At 36.6% G+C, this 20,399-nt stretch overlaps 1 protein-coding gene across 8 annotated transcripts in view; it reads left to right on the plus strand.

Annotated features, from left to right (window-relative positions):
* The window catches only part of LOC136877210 (zinc finger protein 345), a 240,452-nt gene that overhangs the window by 109,106 nt on the left and 110,947 nt on the right, over window positions 1-20,399 (plus strand). For all 8 annotated transcript variants that reach the window (XM_067151049.2, XM_067151051.2, XM_067151050.2 and 5 more), the window contains 2 exons: window positions 7,867-8,208; window positions 12,182-12,349. In XM_067151049.2, the coding sequence (XP_067007150.2) occupies window positions 7,867-8,208; window positions 12,182-12,349 (510 nt within the window). The remainder of the gene's footprint in view (window positions 1-7,866; window positions 8,209-12,181; window positions 12,350-20,399) is intronic.

Genomic DNA, 20,399 nt, shown 5'->3' on the forward strand with positions numbered 1-20,399 from the left:
ATCCAACAAATCTATCAAAAACACTTCTGATCTAATCAACAAATTAAAGAATTTTGAAATCCAACCAAATTTTTCTCTCCATTCTTTTGACATTGTGAACATGTACCCTAGTATTCCAATTTCAAAATTATTCCCCATTATAAACAACAACCTAAACAAATTCAGTAACCTAAGTAAACTTGAAATTCAAGACTTCGTGTCTATTTTAAAATTAGTTCTCAACAATAATTATTTTACCTTTGACAATACCATTTATCAACAAGATGGCTTGGCTATGGGCTCACCAGCGTCTGGCATTCTTGCTGAAATTTACCTCGACTTCTTAGAAAACACTAAAATTAATAATAATAATAATTTCTCCAACATCCTCTTTTGGGCGAGATATGTCGACGACACATTAGTAATATTAAATGAGGAATCAACCAACGCAGCCTCTACACTTCTTCATCTCAACAACTTAGACTCTAACATTAAATTCACCCTCGAATCAGAACACAACCAAACTCTTAATTTTCTAGACCTAACTATTACTAGACATCCTTCCTCTTTATCTTACAAAATTTTCAGAAAACCAACCCAAACAGCAACTACAATAAGACAAGATTCTTCGCACCCCCAAGCTCATAAATGTGCTACTTATAACAGCTTAATTTTTCGTGCCTTCAACACCCCTATGTCCAAAAAAGATTTAAATAATGAATTAAACACCATCCGCAACATTGCTAAATTTAATGGCTTTAACAACTCCTTCATTAACCGCATCATCAACAAATTCAAACACCGTCCAAAAACCACTTTATCTAAAGACACAATAAAACCAACTGCTTTTTCCACCTTTACTTTCACTCAGGATGCTTATAGAATAACTAATATTTTTAAAAAACATGACATGAAAATTTCTTTTAGAACTAACAATAGAAATCTTGATATCTTACACAACTCTAAATCTCTAAATAAGTCTAATGCTTTTTCTAAATCTGGTGTATACAGATTAAAATGCAACAACTGCAGTTCCTCCTACGTCAGACAAACTGGCCGCAACTTCAATATCAGGTACTCTGAACATGTCAACGCCATTAAATACAACAGATTCTCTGCCATAGGACAGCACATACAAGACTCCAAGCATAGTTTCACCAGTATTAACAATGACATGAATATACTTAAAATCATTAACAAAGGCCCCCTCTTAAACATTACTGAAAATTGCTTTATCCACCTTGACCAGTACTTCAACCCTAATTTCAATTTAAACGACATTTCTGAAAAACCCAATATCCTTTTTGACTTCCTAATTCTTCTTCTCAAAAATTCCAAATTCCAAAACCCCAATTCTATTTTCCATGCCTTACAAAGTTCCCACCCACATTTTCTACCTCCAATAACCCACCCTCCTAACCCACCCTAAACTACCCCTCCTTCATTTTCCCTATCTTATCCTTCCTCAATACCATCTAACTTCAATCTCTTTTATTTTTTCTCTTTTTTCACTATCACTCTTCCTCTGTTAATTTATTCTACCTTCTCTATTAAAAAAAAAAAACAATCAACCTTCATTTCGGTTCTCCTCTTTCAAATTTTAACTCTTGTCTTGCGCCAACTTCGACTACTTCAATCATGTCCTAATAATTTTTTCAATTTTAAAAATAGTGCACTGTGTATATAAGTTTTCATTTGTTTTCCGATATTGCGCTTTTTACTACATTTTTTTCTCTTTACAATTGTTTTTTCAAGTCAACTGTTTACCAAGAACTTAGCAGGAGCACAAGTTCTCATTCAATTATACTGATTTGCGTCGTATATTTTTTATATACGTACTGAACTTCCCGCAACCGAAACAAATATTGGACCTTCAAGACATTCTCCACTCTACTTTGGCGTTCGAGACCGCAGCGCATGACCTTGAATGTGCCGCGCTGATCACCGGGAACTGGCGGTTTGCTTCTACAAATCTATTCGTCTGCGACTTCAAGTTTATTTATAATCTTCATATATTATTTGATAGTGTTGTGACTTTGTACCTGACAGAGTGTGAAACTGACCCATTTCTCCAATATTCATAAACATTGTGTGATTTCGCCTACTTGTTTTTACGGCTGACGATGACCTGGACTAGGGTTGAAACCGGTCCCATTTAAATAAGAATGTAATTACTACATTTCTTTCTTTTATGTATTGAATTGGTTGAACTTCAATTATTTAATTTTTAATGTTCCTAGGCACTTACAGTACAGTTGTGATGTTCATTGGTTATTCCCTTGGTTCTATCCCCATTAACCAGCATTGTAAAAAGTACAGAAGTACAGTAATTGGAATGAATTACAGTTTACTCAATTACAATTTCAAATTACTTTTCCAGCTGTATATGTTTGCATGTGGCTGGAATGTGACCAAAGTTTACAAGGAAAAAGGTATATCTTCATTTGATGTCCTTTTTTTTTTTTTTTTTTTTTTTTTTTCGCCTGGTGTGAAAATGGGAAACCACGGAAAATCATCTTCAGTGCTGCTGAGAGTGGGATTTGAACCCACTATCTCCCGAATGCTCGGTATCATTATAATTGTTTTGTAAACTATGTAGGGGTTCACTGTCTACCATGCCACACCTTGGCTAGGTCAATGTACTTTTAGGTTTTATTACTATTTTCCGTAGTGCTCCCCTTATTATTGTTATTATGATTTTTATTTCATTTGTTAAGGTCATCTATGGACCACGTTTACACAATCCTCCAGATCTCTCAAACATATTACCTTTTCTTTGCACTCCTTTCAGACGTTCTCCTTTGTCACTCTTCAAGTGAGATGTGCATACTCGCAGTTTTCTTCCTGTATGTTGTTCTCCCTCCTGGATCCCCACTTCTTCCAAGTCCTTATGAACCTCTTTAAGTCATAAAGGTTGTGCTTTCCACTTTTCTTGTAGTCTAAGCAACTGGTTACAGTTACAATTCTCGTTAAATCCGTATTTACGGTTGAACTTCTTACAAAATAATACAAAATTATGTTGATTATCCTCCTAGTCAATACTACGATAATTTACATCCAATTAAGATGAAACTTTACATAGACCTGTTTCGACCCGGCATAGGGTCATTGTCAGTAAGACATACGTAATGAATTAAAAATTCACGTTGTGCGTCTCGACCGCGGGAGCAAGTCTGTCGAGAGCTGGACTCTGCAGCCAGAGAACACTGGTAATACAAGCGGGCCACATAACGCTAGAAAACAGACTATTCAACTCCAATAACAACTTACGTATCTCAGCCTATGACTGAACATAATAGTGTACAGATATCAATTGAACTACATCAGGGAACAACAAAAATATTGTAACAAAAAGGCCTCCAGCTCAAAATTGTTTTAACAATCACCACCTCATATTTTTAATTTTCATCATGTTTTTTAAGGAAAACATTTTAACAGGCACTTCTTATTATGTGTTTGATGTTTTTGATTTGTTATGTATGTCTTACTGAGGAAGACCCTATACCGAGTCGAAACAGGTCTATGTAAAGTTTCACCTTACTTGGATGTAAATTATTGTAGTATTGACTTGGAGGATAATCAACATAATTTTGTACAATTTTGTAAGCATCCTGTGTGACTGTCTCTTTGGACTCATCCTCTTAAGGTGCCCATAAAAATGATAGTATTCTTTTACTCGTAGTAGTTGTGATCTTCTCAAGCTTGTCTGGTGGCCATGATCGTTAAGGCTGGTCTGACTCTGTGGTTAGCCGGTTTGAGTCCTGTTGGTCGAAAAATGTTCACCATCAGAATGTTGGTCAGCAGGTGGTGGTATACAATTTCTAATCACTAGATTGCGAGCCAAAAGCCGGGATTCGATTCCAAACCTCTCCACAGTGCTCGTATGGAGTGAAGCATATGACGCTGTTGATAGTGATTCGTCTGTTGGATGGGGATGTTAAGCCTTGAGCAGACCCCTTTGTGCTATTCGACAGGAGTAGGCTATGTGCTGGCACCAGGTTTCACCCTCTCCCTTCCTGCTATCATGTATCACGTCATTCATTTCATCTCATTAACTACTCTGATGAGATTGACGTCAGGAAAGGCATCCAGTCATAAAAACCCGCCATGACACATTCATCTTGTCTCACACCTCCCCGCAGAGAAACGGGACAAACAGCACAAACAAGTTATCTTCTCAACTTTTTCATAAAGTTTCGTTATTATTATTATTATTATTATTATTATTATTATTATTATTATTATTATTATTATTATTATTATTATTATTGTAGTATTATAATTGTTTTGTTAACCAAGTAGGGGTTGTCATTAAAGTCGTTGGTGTGGTGGAGGTTTAACCGACTGACCAGCCAGCTGGAATCATGCCAATGACTGAGCATTGCTCCATCTTGCATTCTAGTGTAGAGTGTAGAGAAGTGAGGACTACATTAAGATAAGTTCCAAACTTTTAAGTATTTAAGGACTCAAACAGAATTTAAACATAAATGTTCATGATAGAATGATGATCTTTCAGGAATGATAGTTGTTTCTTTTTACAGGTAGTTTATAAATTTATTTATAAGTTAGTTTTGACAGATGAAAGAACTTGACAGTTATTAAAACAAGAGAATAAAATGGAACATTGAAATTGACGCATAGACAGATCAAAGTGTCTGCACATGGTAGCAGCTGAAGACATAATGTTAACCCTCGAACTGTAGACTGGGGCACTCAGTACACCAGGGAATTTTTAATTTGCAGTAATTTGGTGTCTGCAACTCCTCTAGCCTTCCACCATTCTGAATTTTCTTTGGCCTTCACATTCTTTCAGTTGGTGTGCTAACTCTAAGGAGTTTTTTCTTTTTTTCTTTTTTGCTATTTGCTTTACGTCGCACCGACACAGATAGGTCTTATGGCAACGATGGGATAGGGAAGGCCTAGTAGTGGGAAGGAAACGGCCGTGGCCTTAATTAAGGTACAGCTTAATTTGCCTGGTGTGAAAATGGGAAACCACGGAAAACCGTCTTCAGGGCTGCCGACAGTGGGATTTGAACCCACTATCTCCCGGATGCAAGCTCACAGCTGCGCGCTCCTAACCGCATGGCCAACTCTCCCGGTACTCTAAGGAGTGACGTCTACTTATGTTTGGGGTATACATTTCCCTTGATTGGAATAATAACAGTAAGTTATTTGTTAAATAGACCACCTAATCAATACAAAGTCTAGTCTTGGATGATTTACATAGATCTGTTAACTAATAGTGGTACATGTTTCGCCTTGTATGAAGGCATCATCAGCCATTGTCTTAACCTTAGATTGAAAATAAGCATCTAATTAACATTTAATAATGAAATTAATTTTAAAGTAAAATTTATGGGTGAAATATCTCGACCTTTCAAAATAAATACAGGAATCGGGCAGGGTGATGGTCTATCTCCACTCATTTTCAATTGTGTCATGGAGAAAATTGTAAGAATTTGGAATGAAAAACTGAAAGAATCCAAAATATTGCCACTCATGCTGGGGAAGAAGAACAAAGGTGTTGCAATAAATTGCCTAGCATTTGCAGATGACTTTGCCATACTTTCAGAAAGCCTTACAGATGCAGCAAGGCAAGTCAATCTCCTTGAAAAGACAGCCAACATGACAGGCTTGAGAATCTCTGCCGAGAAAACAAAATTTTTGACGAATATAAAAAGTGCCCCAAAGTTTTTAGTAATGGATATTGGTCAAATGGAAAAGGTAAAGAAATTCAAATATTTGGGTGAGACAATTCAAGAAAATGGTTTAGAAAAATCTGCTATAGAGGAGAGGATACAAAAGATGGAAAGAGCTTATGGTATAACTAAGAATACTTATAACAAAATGTTCTTGTCAAGAAAACTTAAAATAAAGCACTACAACACAGTAGTGAAACCAGAATGCCTTTATGCCAGCGAATGTCTCGCACTGAACTACAAGCTCGATAAATTAGAAATATTAGAAAGAAGAATTATAAGGAAAATATTAAGTCCTCTAAGAATTGCAGAGTTTTGGAAGTTAAGAAGTAACAGTGAAATTTACCAGAACATAGAACATATCAGAAACAACAAGAAAAAGGAGATTGCTATTTCTTGGACACATTTACAGAATGGATGACAATATACTAACTAAACGAATCTTCAAGTACCACCTGGATTCAAGAAGTCAAGAAAGACCTGGAAAGGAACAACATACGAGAAGAAGAATTATTGGAAATAAAGATTTTTAGGAAGAAAGTCTTACAGATGGAAGGATTCCAAGGGAGGAAGGAAAAGAAAACAGGCACAAAGTGGACTGAAGACAGGAAAAAGAAGCACAGTGAAACAATGAAAGAATACTGGAAGAAAAGGAAAGAACTAAGGAGGAAGAATTGAAATTGTAACGTGGTCCTTAGAAGGCCGGAACGCAAGAAGAAGAAGAAATGAATTTTAAAAATCTTGAAGAGATTTGAAGTAAAATAACATTAAAAATAACAATGATGGTTTAAAAATATACAATGTGATGAGTTACAATGGTGGAAGTATTAACAAAATTAATATTAGAAGGCTGCTATAATAAGTACAATGGAAAAAAACAACAGACTGTTATACAACAAGTAGTAAGATTGCTATAAAAATAAAGTTGACTGTACATGTATTACATGTAATACATTTCCCTACCGTACGGTAAATGAAACTTTATTTTATTGTAGTCAATTTGGTTTTTAATGATTTTTAATCACATAACCTTGAACTTTGTATTTAAAGTGTTTGAAATCTTGAAGGTGATGATCTAATTTTACTAGAATTAGAGACTGATATCCCTGATTTCGAATATGTTCTGGATAGTCATGGTAAAATACGTTTTGTTGAAGAAGATGATATGGCAGAAGAAATATTTTTCGCTGGATGCTTCAGAAGATGAGTAAATCCCAGGATCAGATGGTGAAAAAAAGGAACAGAAGAAGAAAGGCAAAACAAGTTATGCGAAAGCGACCTCAGATTATTTCAACCATTAGCGTTCAAGCTTGTACCTTCACTGATGCTTCTACAAGTGATACACGGGCACAGTATGTTACAAAGGAGCAAATTTCAAGGAGGAGTCCTTATGTTTTTGATCCAATATCCACCCAGTATACATCAGTTGAAAAACAAGGCTATGATCATTATACTTCTTTTATGGTATCCTAAACACTGCATGTGTGAATGCATATATTATCTATGAAGACAACACTATTTTTTCAAAAGACAAAGCAAAATCTGGAGTAGAATTTTTTTTCACATTGGTAGAAGAATTAATGAGACTGTGGATATCACAACAACACTACACAGAGGAATCTGACTTTCCATTGCAGAGCAATTCGAAGTTGACATACCCACTCAGCCACAACACTACACAGAGAAATCTGACTTTCCATTGCAGAGCAGTTCGAAGTTGGCGTACCCACTCAGCCAGCATCAGCCAGTTAGAAGTATGGAAGATGTAATCGTCTGTCCAAAGTCAAAAGAACTTAAATTCACAATTGTTTGCAATGAATGCAAAGTGTTCATGTGTAAAAACCATACGTTGGTGTTGTATCCAAATTGTGCAAAGTGAAGCCTGTACTTGTGCCCAAAAAAAAAAAAAAAAAGTTTACAAAACTTTGAAAAATGTATGACCTCCTTATTTTCCTTTGTTGTTTGCAAGTTTGTATTCACATATTGACAACGTTCCATTTCACGTATTCATGTGATCTTTAAAAACGTAAAAGCTGCATTTTGTCTTTGGGGTACACTGAAGTATAGACGTACAGTCACAGGGTAAATAGATATAGATTATTTAACTACTAAGTTGTGATCCTAGATTGAAATTATGCTACCGAGAGAATTTTTATCTCCTTCTCAGTTTACTTTGTTTTGTTCACAGATGCATCCAGAATTACAATGTAGATTGTGCTACAAAGTGTTTCCTAATGAACGCAAGCTGGAGAGACACTACCTGGTTCACGTGAGTCCCAGTGCGGCCTGCAAAGACTGTGGTGACCAGTGTCGGTCACAGTATGGCCTCGTACTGCATACGCAACAGAAACATGCCAAAGAGGACTGGAAACCTTGCAGCCGCAGTGGTTTATCATTGGTTCTGCACAAGAAGCGTCATTGTCGCATCAAGAGGAAGTTATATCAGTGTAACGCTTGTGATAAGTCTTTTTTCAAGGAGAATACGCTAAAGATGCATTCAAAGGTTCATTCCTCCATGGACTCACAACAGGCAAGTATTTGTCACTCACAGATTCTGTTTGTATTTTTTTCAACAGGGAATGAAAGTTGATTATTGATACTTGAAGTTGGGGCTGTTCATCACAACAGCCAAATTCTAACAAAGTCTGTCATCACCTTGGTCTCCCTCTATTTCTCTTACCACCCTCCATACCCAAGTCCATAATTCTCCTAGGTAATGTATTTTTCTCCATTTGCCTCTTATGGTCCCACTAACAGCTTCAGCTTCATTCCAGTACCCTCCTGCCATTGTTCTCACCTGTTCATAACTTTTTATGATTTTCTCCAGTATTTTGTTGTGTTTTAGTCTTTACTACAAGGATGAGTCAAATTAGTAGCTTGAAAGTGTAATAAAAATTCAAAATATCATGCCACGGTTCTGTCTGTTGGCAGTAGCCTACTGTTACAAAGACGAATATTGTGTAGGTGGCAGAACCATGCAGACAAGCAAATACTATCAAAGTATCAGTGTAATAGTGGCACTTTTGACATGCATGAAGGAATAGCTGTCTGTTATTCAGTTTTTAGTAGTGAAGGTGTGGAAACTCCTGGAATTCATTAACAGATGATGATTCAGTGTGGTGAAGCTTGTTTGTCACAATAGCAACATGTTAGAGCTCTGCCCAAACTGTTGTGGCCTTTCACATCTACCATATTAACCAGACTTGGTCCTGTATGCTAGAATCGCTCTGGCTAAAACCAAAGGATTTCTTTTGAAGAGGAATCCAAACACTTTGTAAGCATTGGAGGACTTGTATTGAATGTAACAAAGACTATGCGCTTGTGTACTAATTTCCTCAATAAAATACATTGAAAAAATATTTTAGGTTCAGAGCATGTTGGCTGTACGGTTAAGCGTGCGTAGCTGTGAAGTTGCTTTCGGTAGATGGTGGGTTCGAATTCCATTGTTGGCAGCCCTCGATATTGCGCCATTCCCGCATCCAGGTCGAGTCGCATGAGATCCAAGCTAGCTCGAATATGATATTAATTTCTCAGTACATCAGATTTATGGGCTATGGGTTCCACATCGAGAAAAAGGATCACCGGGCTATACTAACAGATAAGCCTAACCTACGTAGTGGACGTCTCCTACACGTAATCTGGTTAGTTTCTGCATAATTCACAATAATACATAAATAATCATCACTTACAACTAAATGCTTATTCTAAGAAGTCATTAAAAGAATAATTAAGTTTTAAAAGATGCTATTTATTTGAAAATAAAGTAGAATCTGAGAAAAATGGTTTGTATATTACGAATTATTTATTGAAAAGATAAATAATAGGCAATTGTCTTAAAATCAGAGGTCTCCAACTGAATAAAAGAAAAATAAATATGGTTACAGTATTTACAATATCGATTAGGAAGTATAAAATGTGTCTGACGCAGATTCTCTGAGCTAAATGAGTGAGAATAAAATTAAAATCACATCTTTCATCTTATATCAAGCATTTCATGAAATTGTTCCTGAAAATCTTACTTGCTTTCATTCAAACATTCACTAATCACATCATGGTGCAATAGATTCACTTGACTGTAATTCTTCATATTCAATTATTGACAATAACTTTGTTGTGGGGAAATATTTTCTCAATTATAATCAATAATTTAAATATTTAGCATGGTTCACATGTATCACACCTTTCCATCATTTCAAAACTCTTGGTATCACATTTCGTATGGAGAGAAAGATAATTCATTAAGTCATTATTCCCTTAACAATAACATGATCGAAGTATCATGACCAATATTTACTCAAATTGTTCACTTGAAGTAACTGTTAATCTTAAAAATTAGTTTAAGTGCTTATATAGTGATTATATATGTTGTATTACTGTGCTATCATCCATATTTGACAACCATTCAACTAGATTATGCTGGATATCAGGTGATCTAGCTTGTAAGAAGACTCTATCAATTACTAATGGCCTTCAATTATGAAGAAAAGTTGCCAGTGATATCGATTAATGCAGTAAAATAGGCTTCCTACTTTCCTAGTCTAAGTGAGAATACTTGTGGTCAGAAGAATCATATAAATATAGGTTAATTCTTTGCTACTCCTCTTATCAGGAATTATATGATGATCGTAATTAGTGCTATATATGGCTTATCCAAGGATTAACGGGCAATTGAGAACAAATTATAACCATCCTCCATCTTGAAATATGTAAACTGAAATAATATCGTCGCTAAAATAATCCATAACTTCACTTACGACGAAACAATAATCATCACCAACATTATTCATCATAACCTCTTACCATTATTTGCATGTAAATCATTCATTTCACATTACTCATCTCGTATTACACTCTACATTACAATAAACATATCCATTCATTTCAACTTGACGTATACTATACTGTCATCATTGACCATCCATTTGATTATTCTATTATGTTCTCAACCTTGCTAAAATTCCATAAAATATCACCATATCTTACTAGCAAATTATTAAATCCTATATACGATCTCATTTCAGCTTAACTTTACGTCACATGTTCTAACGTAAGCCTGGTGTTTACCACAATGTCGTATTGTATCCACATTGAAACTAAACGAGATATTAAGTTATTACTGGTTAACCACTTCCTACATTAATGGATTTGACATTCATGTCAGATGATTACCTAATAACCTCTAACGTATTCACAGGAGTTACCTTCTCATGTAACATCACCCTGTTGGAAATATTTAAGATAGCACTTTGTTCATCTTTCGATAAATGAAAATAAAAATATACAACACTTTCCAAAAGAAAACAAATATCATTTACATTAATGACTATAATGACTTATCTTTCCTCCGGCTCCATCATTGTCGTCACATGTCCTGGTAGTTAGACATGCGGGGCTAGTTCACGGCATTCCCCTCATCCTTTCGGGAACATCTGGGACAGTCTTGGGTCATTGCCGGTCGTCATGTGTCGCCATAACCTAGGTAGCTCTGCCTCCACTTCTTTAGCACGTGATGTCTCCGGCCTCTTGCGCAGTTAGAAAAGAATAATACGTCAGCATGGTTAGTTTCGTCATCTCACGGACACAGCCTGCTATAAACTACGAGTACCGCTTCTTAAAAATGATCTTTTATAATGCTTTAGAATCTTTCAGTGTCTATGAATGTTTCAATCTGACTACGATATAACGTTTTCTCTGTCTGTTGTTATTACTATGTAGCCTCTTAAAATCAACTCTGTCGTCTAACATGTCATCTGGCTAGGATGTTAGTAATACGGAATTCTTCCAGTCCGCCGGAATAGTTTTAATTTTACGGAGCTGAATATATCCTTCAACGCCGGTGTCTTGTGATAACCCGTAGACAATTGTTATTATTTTATTTATGCCTCTAGTTTTCTTCCTTTCAGATTATTCTTCCTCTCTAGCTGTCTCAAGTGGCGTTTTTCTTATGTGTCTTCAGTGAAAATCGAATGTTATTTTTCAATAAAAATTTTAACAATCTTCTCGCGGCTTTCTTTATCACCGCCTTCTATACTTCTTTCTCCTCAATTACCTGATGAAAACATTATTATTTTGATATCTAGGAATATTTTGATGTTTTATTACTGACGTTCTCACGGCCTAGACTCCATTTTTGTTCCAAACAAACTTCACTGAGAACAGTGAAATGGCACAATATGGATATCCATGGTTTTCCATTTTCAAACTAGGCAAATGTTGAGGCTGTACCTTAATTAAGGCCACATCCTCTACCTTCCCATCTTAACCCTTTCCCATTGTTGCATCATCGAAAACTTTTGATGTGTTAAAAAATGTAGGTTTCCATTTTACTTGCCCTCTCTCTCTCTCTTTCTCTCTCTCTCTCTCTCTTTTTCTCTCTCTCTCTTTCTCTCTCTTTTTCTCTCTCTCTCTCTCTCTCTTTCTCTCTAACCTAGTGTTTTCCCATCAGATGGGGATCTGTTATTAATTCTAAATGTATATGATATGAATTTTGGTACCTGTTTTAGGCACATGGTGATGGCAGAAAGAAATACACATGTGATTGTGGAGAATCGTTTGAGTGGTTGGAAGCATTTCAAGCTCACAAACAAAGGCATAAGAAGCCATCATCAATGGAATGCGTTACATGTCACAAGGTCTTTACTAATGAGACCTTTTACAAGAGGCATAGATATGTAAGTTAAAAATATGTATTTTATTTGTTAGAAAGGTCTTATGAGTTGTCTTCATGTCTCTGATTTTGGAATAGTATTAGTTATTGTTTTCTTCTTCCCTTGTTCCCTTGACATAGATCTCTACCTCCAGGATGGCAGAATCGATGTCTCTTTACACATTAAACCCGGCAACCATCAGCAGTAACTCCACTACAACAGTTCCCACTCATATCACATGAAACATTCTCTACCATTCAGCCTCGCCATCCGAGGCAAATGGATTTGTTCATCCTCTACAAGGATAACCTGAGGAAAGCCTTTACTGCCAGGGGTTACTCCGCCCAGTTGCTTGATCGTGAGATCTACCAAACCATGAACTCTGCTCCCAGACTCTCCATGCAACCAAACCCAGTACCCTTCATAACCTCATATCATCCTTGTCTCATTTTATTTGTTGTTTTAGATAGACCTGTGTTATTTGAATCTGTTCAATATTTAAGTTGAATATAAAATGAATTTCCATGACCTTTTTCTTCCATTTTATGATTGTTATGATCTAATCTGAAAAACTTTAACATCGTGCTGAATATTTATTTGGTTTTATCTACTAGAAAATATTGAAGAAATTTCTCTTGTTATGGTCACATATTTTCAGTTCAGCTTCTGGTGGGTGCCCTCTGTGGTGTAAGCAAACACATTGTTTAGGATGTAGGTCTGATCAGGTTTTCAGAAATTGCTTTTATATTTCACATTAGTAGAGTAAATATTACCTTTATAATCATAATGTTTACTTCAATGGAAACTTTTGGTATGGCTTACTTTGTCATAATGGTAACCCATAAATTCGGAAGTAGTTAAGTTAAATTATTTCAAAAATTAGTTTTCCATTAGGGAAGCATAATTTTTTACAGCAATTGATCAATTAATCAAAATTGACATTGTTCAAGTTTCTCAGTCTTAACCTCTTAACCGGGTGTGACAAGTTAATTCGTCTACTGGTGTAGTAGTTATTCAGTCGGGTAATGACAAGTTAACTCATCTAGAGCCTTCAAAAACTGTTATCTGCTGGATGAGACGTGTTATCCCATCTCTTTATGTTGTTGAGTGTAGTTCTATGATCACTTTGTAGATGTCGGTAGGTTACAGACTTGCTGCACCACACTACCTTCGAATATTTCATTGCATTTTCTTCCGTATATAGTGGTACTGGCTAAGCGTGCTCATTTGGATGATGAAACTGTTCTTCATCTCATTGATTCAGATGACAAATTGGGTACCAACTCTGTGAATAGTGAGGATAATATGAGTGAGTTTGCTTCTGAGAATGAAGAGGAGGGAGAAGTGATGCCGCTACTTCGCGCCGGCATAGCCAAGGTAATCCTCGTGCACCTTTTATGTTTGTATCGGACAGTAAAATAAATATTGAAATTAGTGTTTACAACAAAGTGAGCCCATTGTTCTGTTTTAGCCAGTTTATAAAGGAGGATCTTGTCAAGTTAATGTGTGAGCAGACAAATGAATACGCAGAACACTTTTTCGAAGTTCATATGGTACTGGAACTCTGGTCGCGAGCTCAGGATTGGACTCCAGCTACCACACGAGAAATAAAGTCGTTCCTACCCCTTCTCATTTTTGAGGGAATAATAAAGAAGCTTACTTATGAACAGTATGTTACTCACAGGGATTCTGTCTCAACACCATTCTTCAACAAAGTGATAAGTGAGGAAATGTTTTCATTATTGTTGAAATTTTGTCATTTTGTGGACAATAAGACTTACGATGCCAACATGAAAAGGAAGATGTTCAAAATCTTCCCTGTTCTGGATCCAATTTGCAAGAAGCGGCAAGAATTGCATACACCATAGTAAAACATTTGGGTGTATGACTCGCTAGGCAGGCTGCAGTGGAAGCAGTTCATACAATCAAAAAAAGAAGTCGCTTTGGTTTCAGATTGTTTATTCTTTGTGAGAGTGAGGAATTTGATTCAAGAACTAAGAATTTTTATTTCCCATTGATGATATACAATGAAATAGGCTTTGACAATTGATAATAATTTAGTACTTAATATTAACAAAGCTGAATGTACAAACACAACTTAATACGACTGCACTCTTATGGCAACTACATTACATGATTGTAATTCACAAGTGTTCGACTGGTGCAAACAGTTTTATTGGCCCATTTTACCATGACATTGATTCAGAACAGTAGAATTAGTTTGTGAATATTTAAGATGAGAAGAGTAACATTTTAATAATAGTGAATGCTATTTTATTTACTAGTAGTATTATGCATCAGCTGAAGATGACCAAAACTAGTTCTGTTTCATTACATATAGTATTGATTAGGTGGAAACATCCAACCTTTATAATTGAGAAATTTCCAGAAAATGGACTCTTCTCATAGCATTTATTATGTAAATCATCTGCTGCTAGGTACAGTGTTGTAACCACAGCAAGAAATACTTTTCATTCCTCCTTAGATATTTTCAGGTAGTCACAATTCTTGATTCATGAATCAGGAACTCCATCACTTCATTGTCAAACATGAGTTCAAAACACTCTGCAAATTTGCTGAATAATCTTCTGGGAACATGTTGACTGAATCTTGATTGTCATCCTTACCCCACTCAGGATTTATATTCTCTGAAGTTTAGTCTTCTTGTGAGATGATTGATCTAAAATATCTGCTGAAATGGGATCACTTTCTGCACCTCCTATCCGTTCGTTGTGAGCGAGTTCAATTTCTGCCTTACTAGAAAGCTGGTGACCTGTGAGGTTATCAACCAGACCACCACCATCTTCATATCCTGAATCTTTGTCAGAGTGAATATTAGCCTTTGCAGGTTCTGTAAAAATGCTGTTAACATCCCCGATTTGTTCATCCGATTCAAGAATGTCTAATACTTCGTGGAGTGTAATGTCCCTGTAAAAAGGGAGATAAGATTTTTAGTTGCACATAAGATAATGTCGCGACTTCATTGAATGTAGAATATGAAAATGAAAAAATGAAAATCTACAGCTTGTTTCCAGTCATTCAACTGGGTCAGGAATGGAATGACCGAGCTCGATAGCTGCAGTCGCTTAAGTGCGGCCAGTATCCAGTATTCGGGAGATAGTAGGTTCGAACCCCACTGTCGGCAGCCCTGAAAATGGTTTTCCGTGGTTTCCCATTTTCACACCAGGCAAATGCTGGGGCTGTACCTTAATTAAGGCCACGGCCGCTTCCTTCCCACTCCTAGCCCTTCCCTGTCCCATCGTCGCCACAAGACCTATCTGTGTCGGTGCGACGTAAAGCAACTATCAAAAAAAAAAAAAAGGAATGGAATGAATGAAGTCCTCAGCTAGTGGCAAGGATAGGAATTGTGCCGACTGCCGAAATCTGTTGCACTCCTCTGGGACAATGATTAATGACTGACAGATGAAATGAAATGGTATTGGAGAGTTTTTCTGGAATGAAAAATGACAGGGAAAACCGGAGTACCCAGAGTAAAACCTATCTCGCCTCTGCTTTCTCCAGCACAAATCTCACATGGAGTGACTGGACTTTGAACCACGAAACCCAGCGGTGTGAGCCTAGTGCACTGCCGCCTGAGCCATGGAGGTTCTTAAATGTAGAATATCATCATCATTTCCCATTATCCAGCTGTAGCCGGGTAGGGGCAAATATAGTTCCTCTCCACTTTCTTCAGTCTTTCCACCACTCCTCCTCCAACACCGTGTCCCAGTCTTTCTCTAATACTGCATTGGATTGTGCCCTTCCATCTCAATTGTGGTCGTCCGCAGCCTCTCTTTCCTTGCATTTGCATTTCCATCACCTTTTTTGGCATTCTTTCATCACTCGTTCGCTTTATGTGCCCAAACCATCTTAATCAGCTCTTCTCTATTCTATCCATTTTTTCCACTCCAATATAAACCAAATAGTTATTCAAAAAATTGCTTTACAACACTGATGGTAACCTCTATCATCACATCCCATACAGAGTGAATACCTAACACAAACACCTAGCGTGACCATATCATCATGCAGTATTTTAAGTGCCTACAGGAGTAATAATATTTGCTATTAAATACAAATTCACTGCCTCATAATGTGAACATAGATCACTCCTAAACTTGTTAATCATATAGTTGTGTAATCTAAACATAAATATATGCGAAACATTAAACTTACTTGAAGCACGCCATCATTATTTAGCTTCTGTGACACATGTTTTTTTAATAGATCTACACAGTTGGAAATCAATTCTAGGGCTATACAAAGCACTGAAAACAAATGAAAGACCACAAGCTGTAATCATATAGGCACACACAGCGTTAACAGGTTAATACAATCAAAAGTTTTACTTAGATCACATAACAACAGAGAGATGGCCTGCTTGTTTGTTAATCAGCAGTCTTTGTCAAAACCCAAACTGACTGTTGGACAGGAGATTGAGAGTTTCAATACAGTTGCCAAGTTGATTATATACAAAAGTGATTCAGATATTTTAGAAATGATTGGAACAATTGAGACCAGTGGTGAAAATAAATGCCATAATTCAACCAACTTACAAAAATTTCCAAATACACTTTCAATATAATTTTCTCCCATTTGAAATTTGTATACAAAGCCCCAGTTAATTTGTTTCAGATTTTCTATAAATATATCAATATAATTATCACTGACTTTTTAGCCACATCAGAACAGGTTTGTCATTGTAAGTTATTGATTATTTGAACCATGTTGGTTCAGTGTTGTCCGTACTGACTTACATTCAATTTCTATGAAACACTTTTCCGCCTTGTCAATGCTTTACATTTTATTATAATCAAACTAAATCCTTAGCACCACTAAAGAAGAGAGTAGTAGCTCTTAAAACATGTACAGTAGATAATTACAATAAAATGTAAAGTATTGACAAGGCGGAAAAGTGTTTCATAGAAATATTGCAACTTATGTCAGGCTACTTAAGATATAATGATATAAGCACCCAACAAGGCTAAGTTTATACATATCTCTTGAAAAATGTACAACAATATTATCCAAGCTTGTGTAGGTAGCTTGTTTGTGCAAGGTAAATTTAGAGTTCTTAGTAGGTTCAGAAAATTTCTAGAGACCTGCCCATCTGAATTAGCCATATCTACATTAAAATCCCCCAAAACAGCAACTTTTGCCTTAAACTTTAATTATTTTTTTCCATTACTAATTCACAATTCTTAAGAAATATATAAGCGTCTGCATTTGGAGATCTGTAAAAACTAACGGTTATCAAATTCTGATCAACCAGCTTCACACAATTAAATTCTCCTTCTAATTCCACACATTATTGTCTTAAATCGATCTTTACAAATTTGAAGTACTCTCTAACTAAATTCCCAGCTCCCCCATTTTTCTTATTACTCCTACAAAATATATCTGCAACAGTATATCTATTGGGCACAAAATATTCTACATTTTCATAAAGCCAATGCACCGATACACAAAGCACATCAACTTTCTCAGTTTGACGAAAGTGTTCTAATTCTAACAACTTATTTCTAATGCTTTGGATATTCACTAGCAATAAATTGAAAGATTTACCCTTATTATTCTCCTTTTGGATGCCATTTATCTCTCGTCAACTACTTTTTGTATCACTTGTTATTGGTACAGATTTCTGACCTGATATTCCATGTATTTTATGAATAGGAGATTAACATACTTCAGTCTGGCTACTTTTTTTTTTTCTTTTTTCTTTACAACTTGCTTTACATCGCATCGACACAGATAGGCCTTTGCAAGCTCCACGCTCCTAACCGCATGGCCAACTCGCCTGGTCTGGCTACTTTATTAAACTATTTTTGATAATGGATTGATTTGGTCATAGATACTAGTTTTGGTTTTTTTGGCCTAGTAAAATTCACAACATGTTCTAGCTAACTGAGCCAGCTTTAAGTACAGCTGGCTCTTTGTACTAGTTTTCCTGGTCAATATTATAACCCAAGGGAGTTGCATTTTTCACAGAACATATCTTATGATTAATAACATACATACATACATTATCATTATAGACTGTTATGCCTTTCAGTGTTCAGTCTGCAAGCCTCTGAGAATTTACTAAACGTCGCCACAATCCTCGATTTGCAACTAGTGTTGTGGCCTCATTTAGTTCTATACCTCTTATCTTTAAATCGTTAGAAACCGAGTCTATCCATCCTCGTCTTGGTCTCCCTCTACTTCTCTTACCCTCCATAACAGAGTCCATTATTCTCCTAGGTAACCGGTTTATGCGTACAGCTTCATCCATCGAGTTCATTCCTAATTTAGCCTTTATCTCCTCATTCCGAGTTCCCTCCTGCCATTGTTCCCATCTGTTTGTACCAGTAATCATTCTTGCTACTTTCATGTCTGTTACTTCTAACTTATAAATAAGATATCCTGAGTCCACCCAGCTTTCGCTCCCGTAAAGCAAAGTTGGTCTGAAAACAGACCGATGTAAAGATAGTTTTGTCTGGGAGCTGACTTCCTTCTTACAGAATACTGCTGATCGCAACTGCGAGCTCACTGCATTAGCTTTACTACACCTTGATTCAATCTCACTTACTATATTACCATCCTGGGAAAACACACAACCTAAATACTTGAAATTATCGACCTGTTCTAGCTTTGTATCACCAATCTGACATTCAATTCTGTTGAATTTCTTACCTACTGACATCAATTTAGTCTTCAAGAGGCTAATTTTCATACCATACTCATTGCACCTATTTTCAAGTTCCAAGATATTAGACTGCAGGCTTTCGGCACAGTCTGCCATTAAGACCAAGTCGTCAGCATAGGCCAAACTGCTTACTACATTTCCACCTAACTGAATCCCTCCCTGCCATTTTATACCTCTCAGCAGATGATCCAGGTTAACTACAAACAGCAAAGGTGAAAGATTACAGCCTTGTCTAACTCCTGTAAGTACCCTGAACCAAGAACTCATTCTACCATCAATTCTCACTGAAGCCCAATTGTCAACATAAATGCCTTTGGTTGATTTTAATAATCTACCTTTAATTCCATAGTCCCCCAGTATAGCGAACATCTTTTCCCTCGGTACCCTGTCATATGCTTTCTCTAGATCTACGAAACATAAACACAACTGCCTATTCCTCTCGTAGCATTTTTCAATTACCTGGCGCATACTGAAAATCAGATCCTGACAGCCTCTCTGTGGTCTGAAATCACACTGGTTTTCATCCAACTTCCTCTCAACGACTGATCGCACCCTCCCTTCCAAGATGCCAGTGAATACTTTGCCTGGTATACTAATCAGTGAGATACCTCGATAGTTGTTGCAATCCTTCCTGTTCCCTTGCTTATAGATAGGTGCAATTACTGCTTTTGTCCAATCTGAAGGTACCTTACCAACACTCCACACTAATTTTACTACTCTATGAAGCCATTTCATCCCTGCCTTCCCACTATACTTCACCATTTCAGGTCTAATTTCATCTATTCCTGCTGCCTTATGACAATGGAGTTTATTTACTATCCTTTCCACCTCCTCAAGCATAATTTCACCAACATCATTTTCCTCCTCCCCATGAGCTTGGCTGTTTGCAACACCACCATGATGATTTCCTTTTACATTGAGAAGATGTTCAAAATATTCCCTCCACCTCTCCGGTGATTCTCTGGGATCTATTATGAATTCACCTGAATTACTCAGAACACTGTTCATTTCCTTTTTCCCTCCCTTCCTAAGATTCTTTATTACTGTCCAGAAAGGTTTCCCTGCTGCTTGACCTAGCCTTTCCAGGTTATTACCAAAATCTTCCCATGACTTCTTTTTGGATTCAACAACTATTTGTTTCGCTCTGTTTCTTTCATCTACGTACCAATCCCTGTCTGCCTCGGCCCTTGTTTGGAGCCATTTCTGATAAGCCTTCTTTTTACGTTTACAGGCTGCTCTCACTTCATCATTCCACCAAGATGTTCGCCTTTTCCCATCTTTACACACAGTTGTTCCTAGGCATTCCCTTGCTGTTTCTACTACAGCATCCCTGTATGCCACCCATTCACTTTCTGTATCCTGAACCTGCTTACTGTCTACTGTTCGAAA

The sequence above is a fragment of the Anabrus simplex genome, chromosome 7 (assembly GCF_040414725.1).
Source record: "Anabrus simplex isolate iqAnaSimp1 chromosome 7, ASM4041472v1, whole genome shotgun sequence".
Lineage (NCBI taxonomy): Eukaryota > Metazoa > Arthropoda > Insecta > Orthoptera > Tettigoniidae > Anabrus > Anabrus simplex.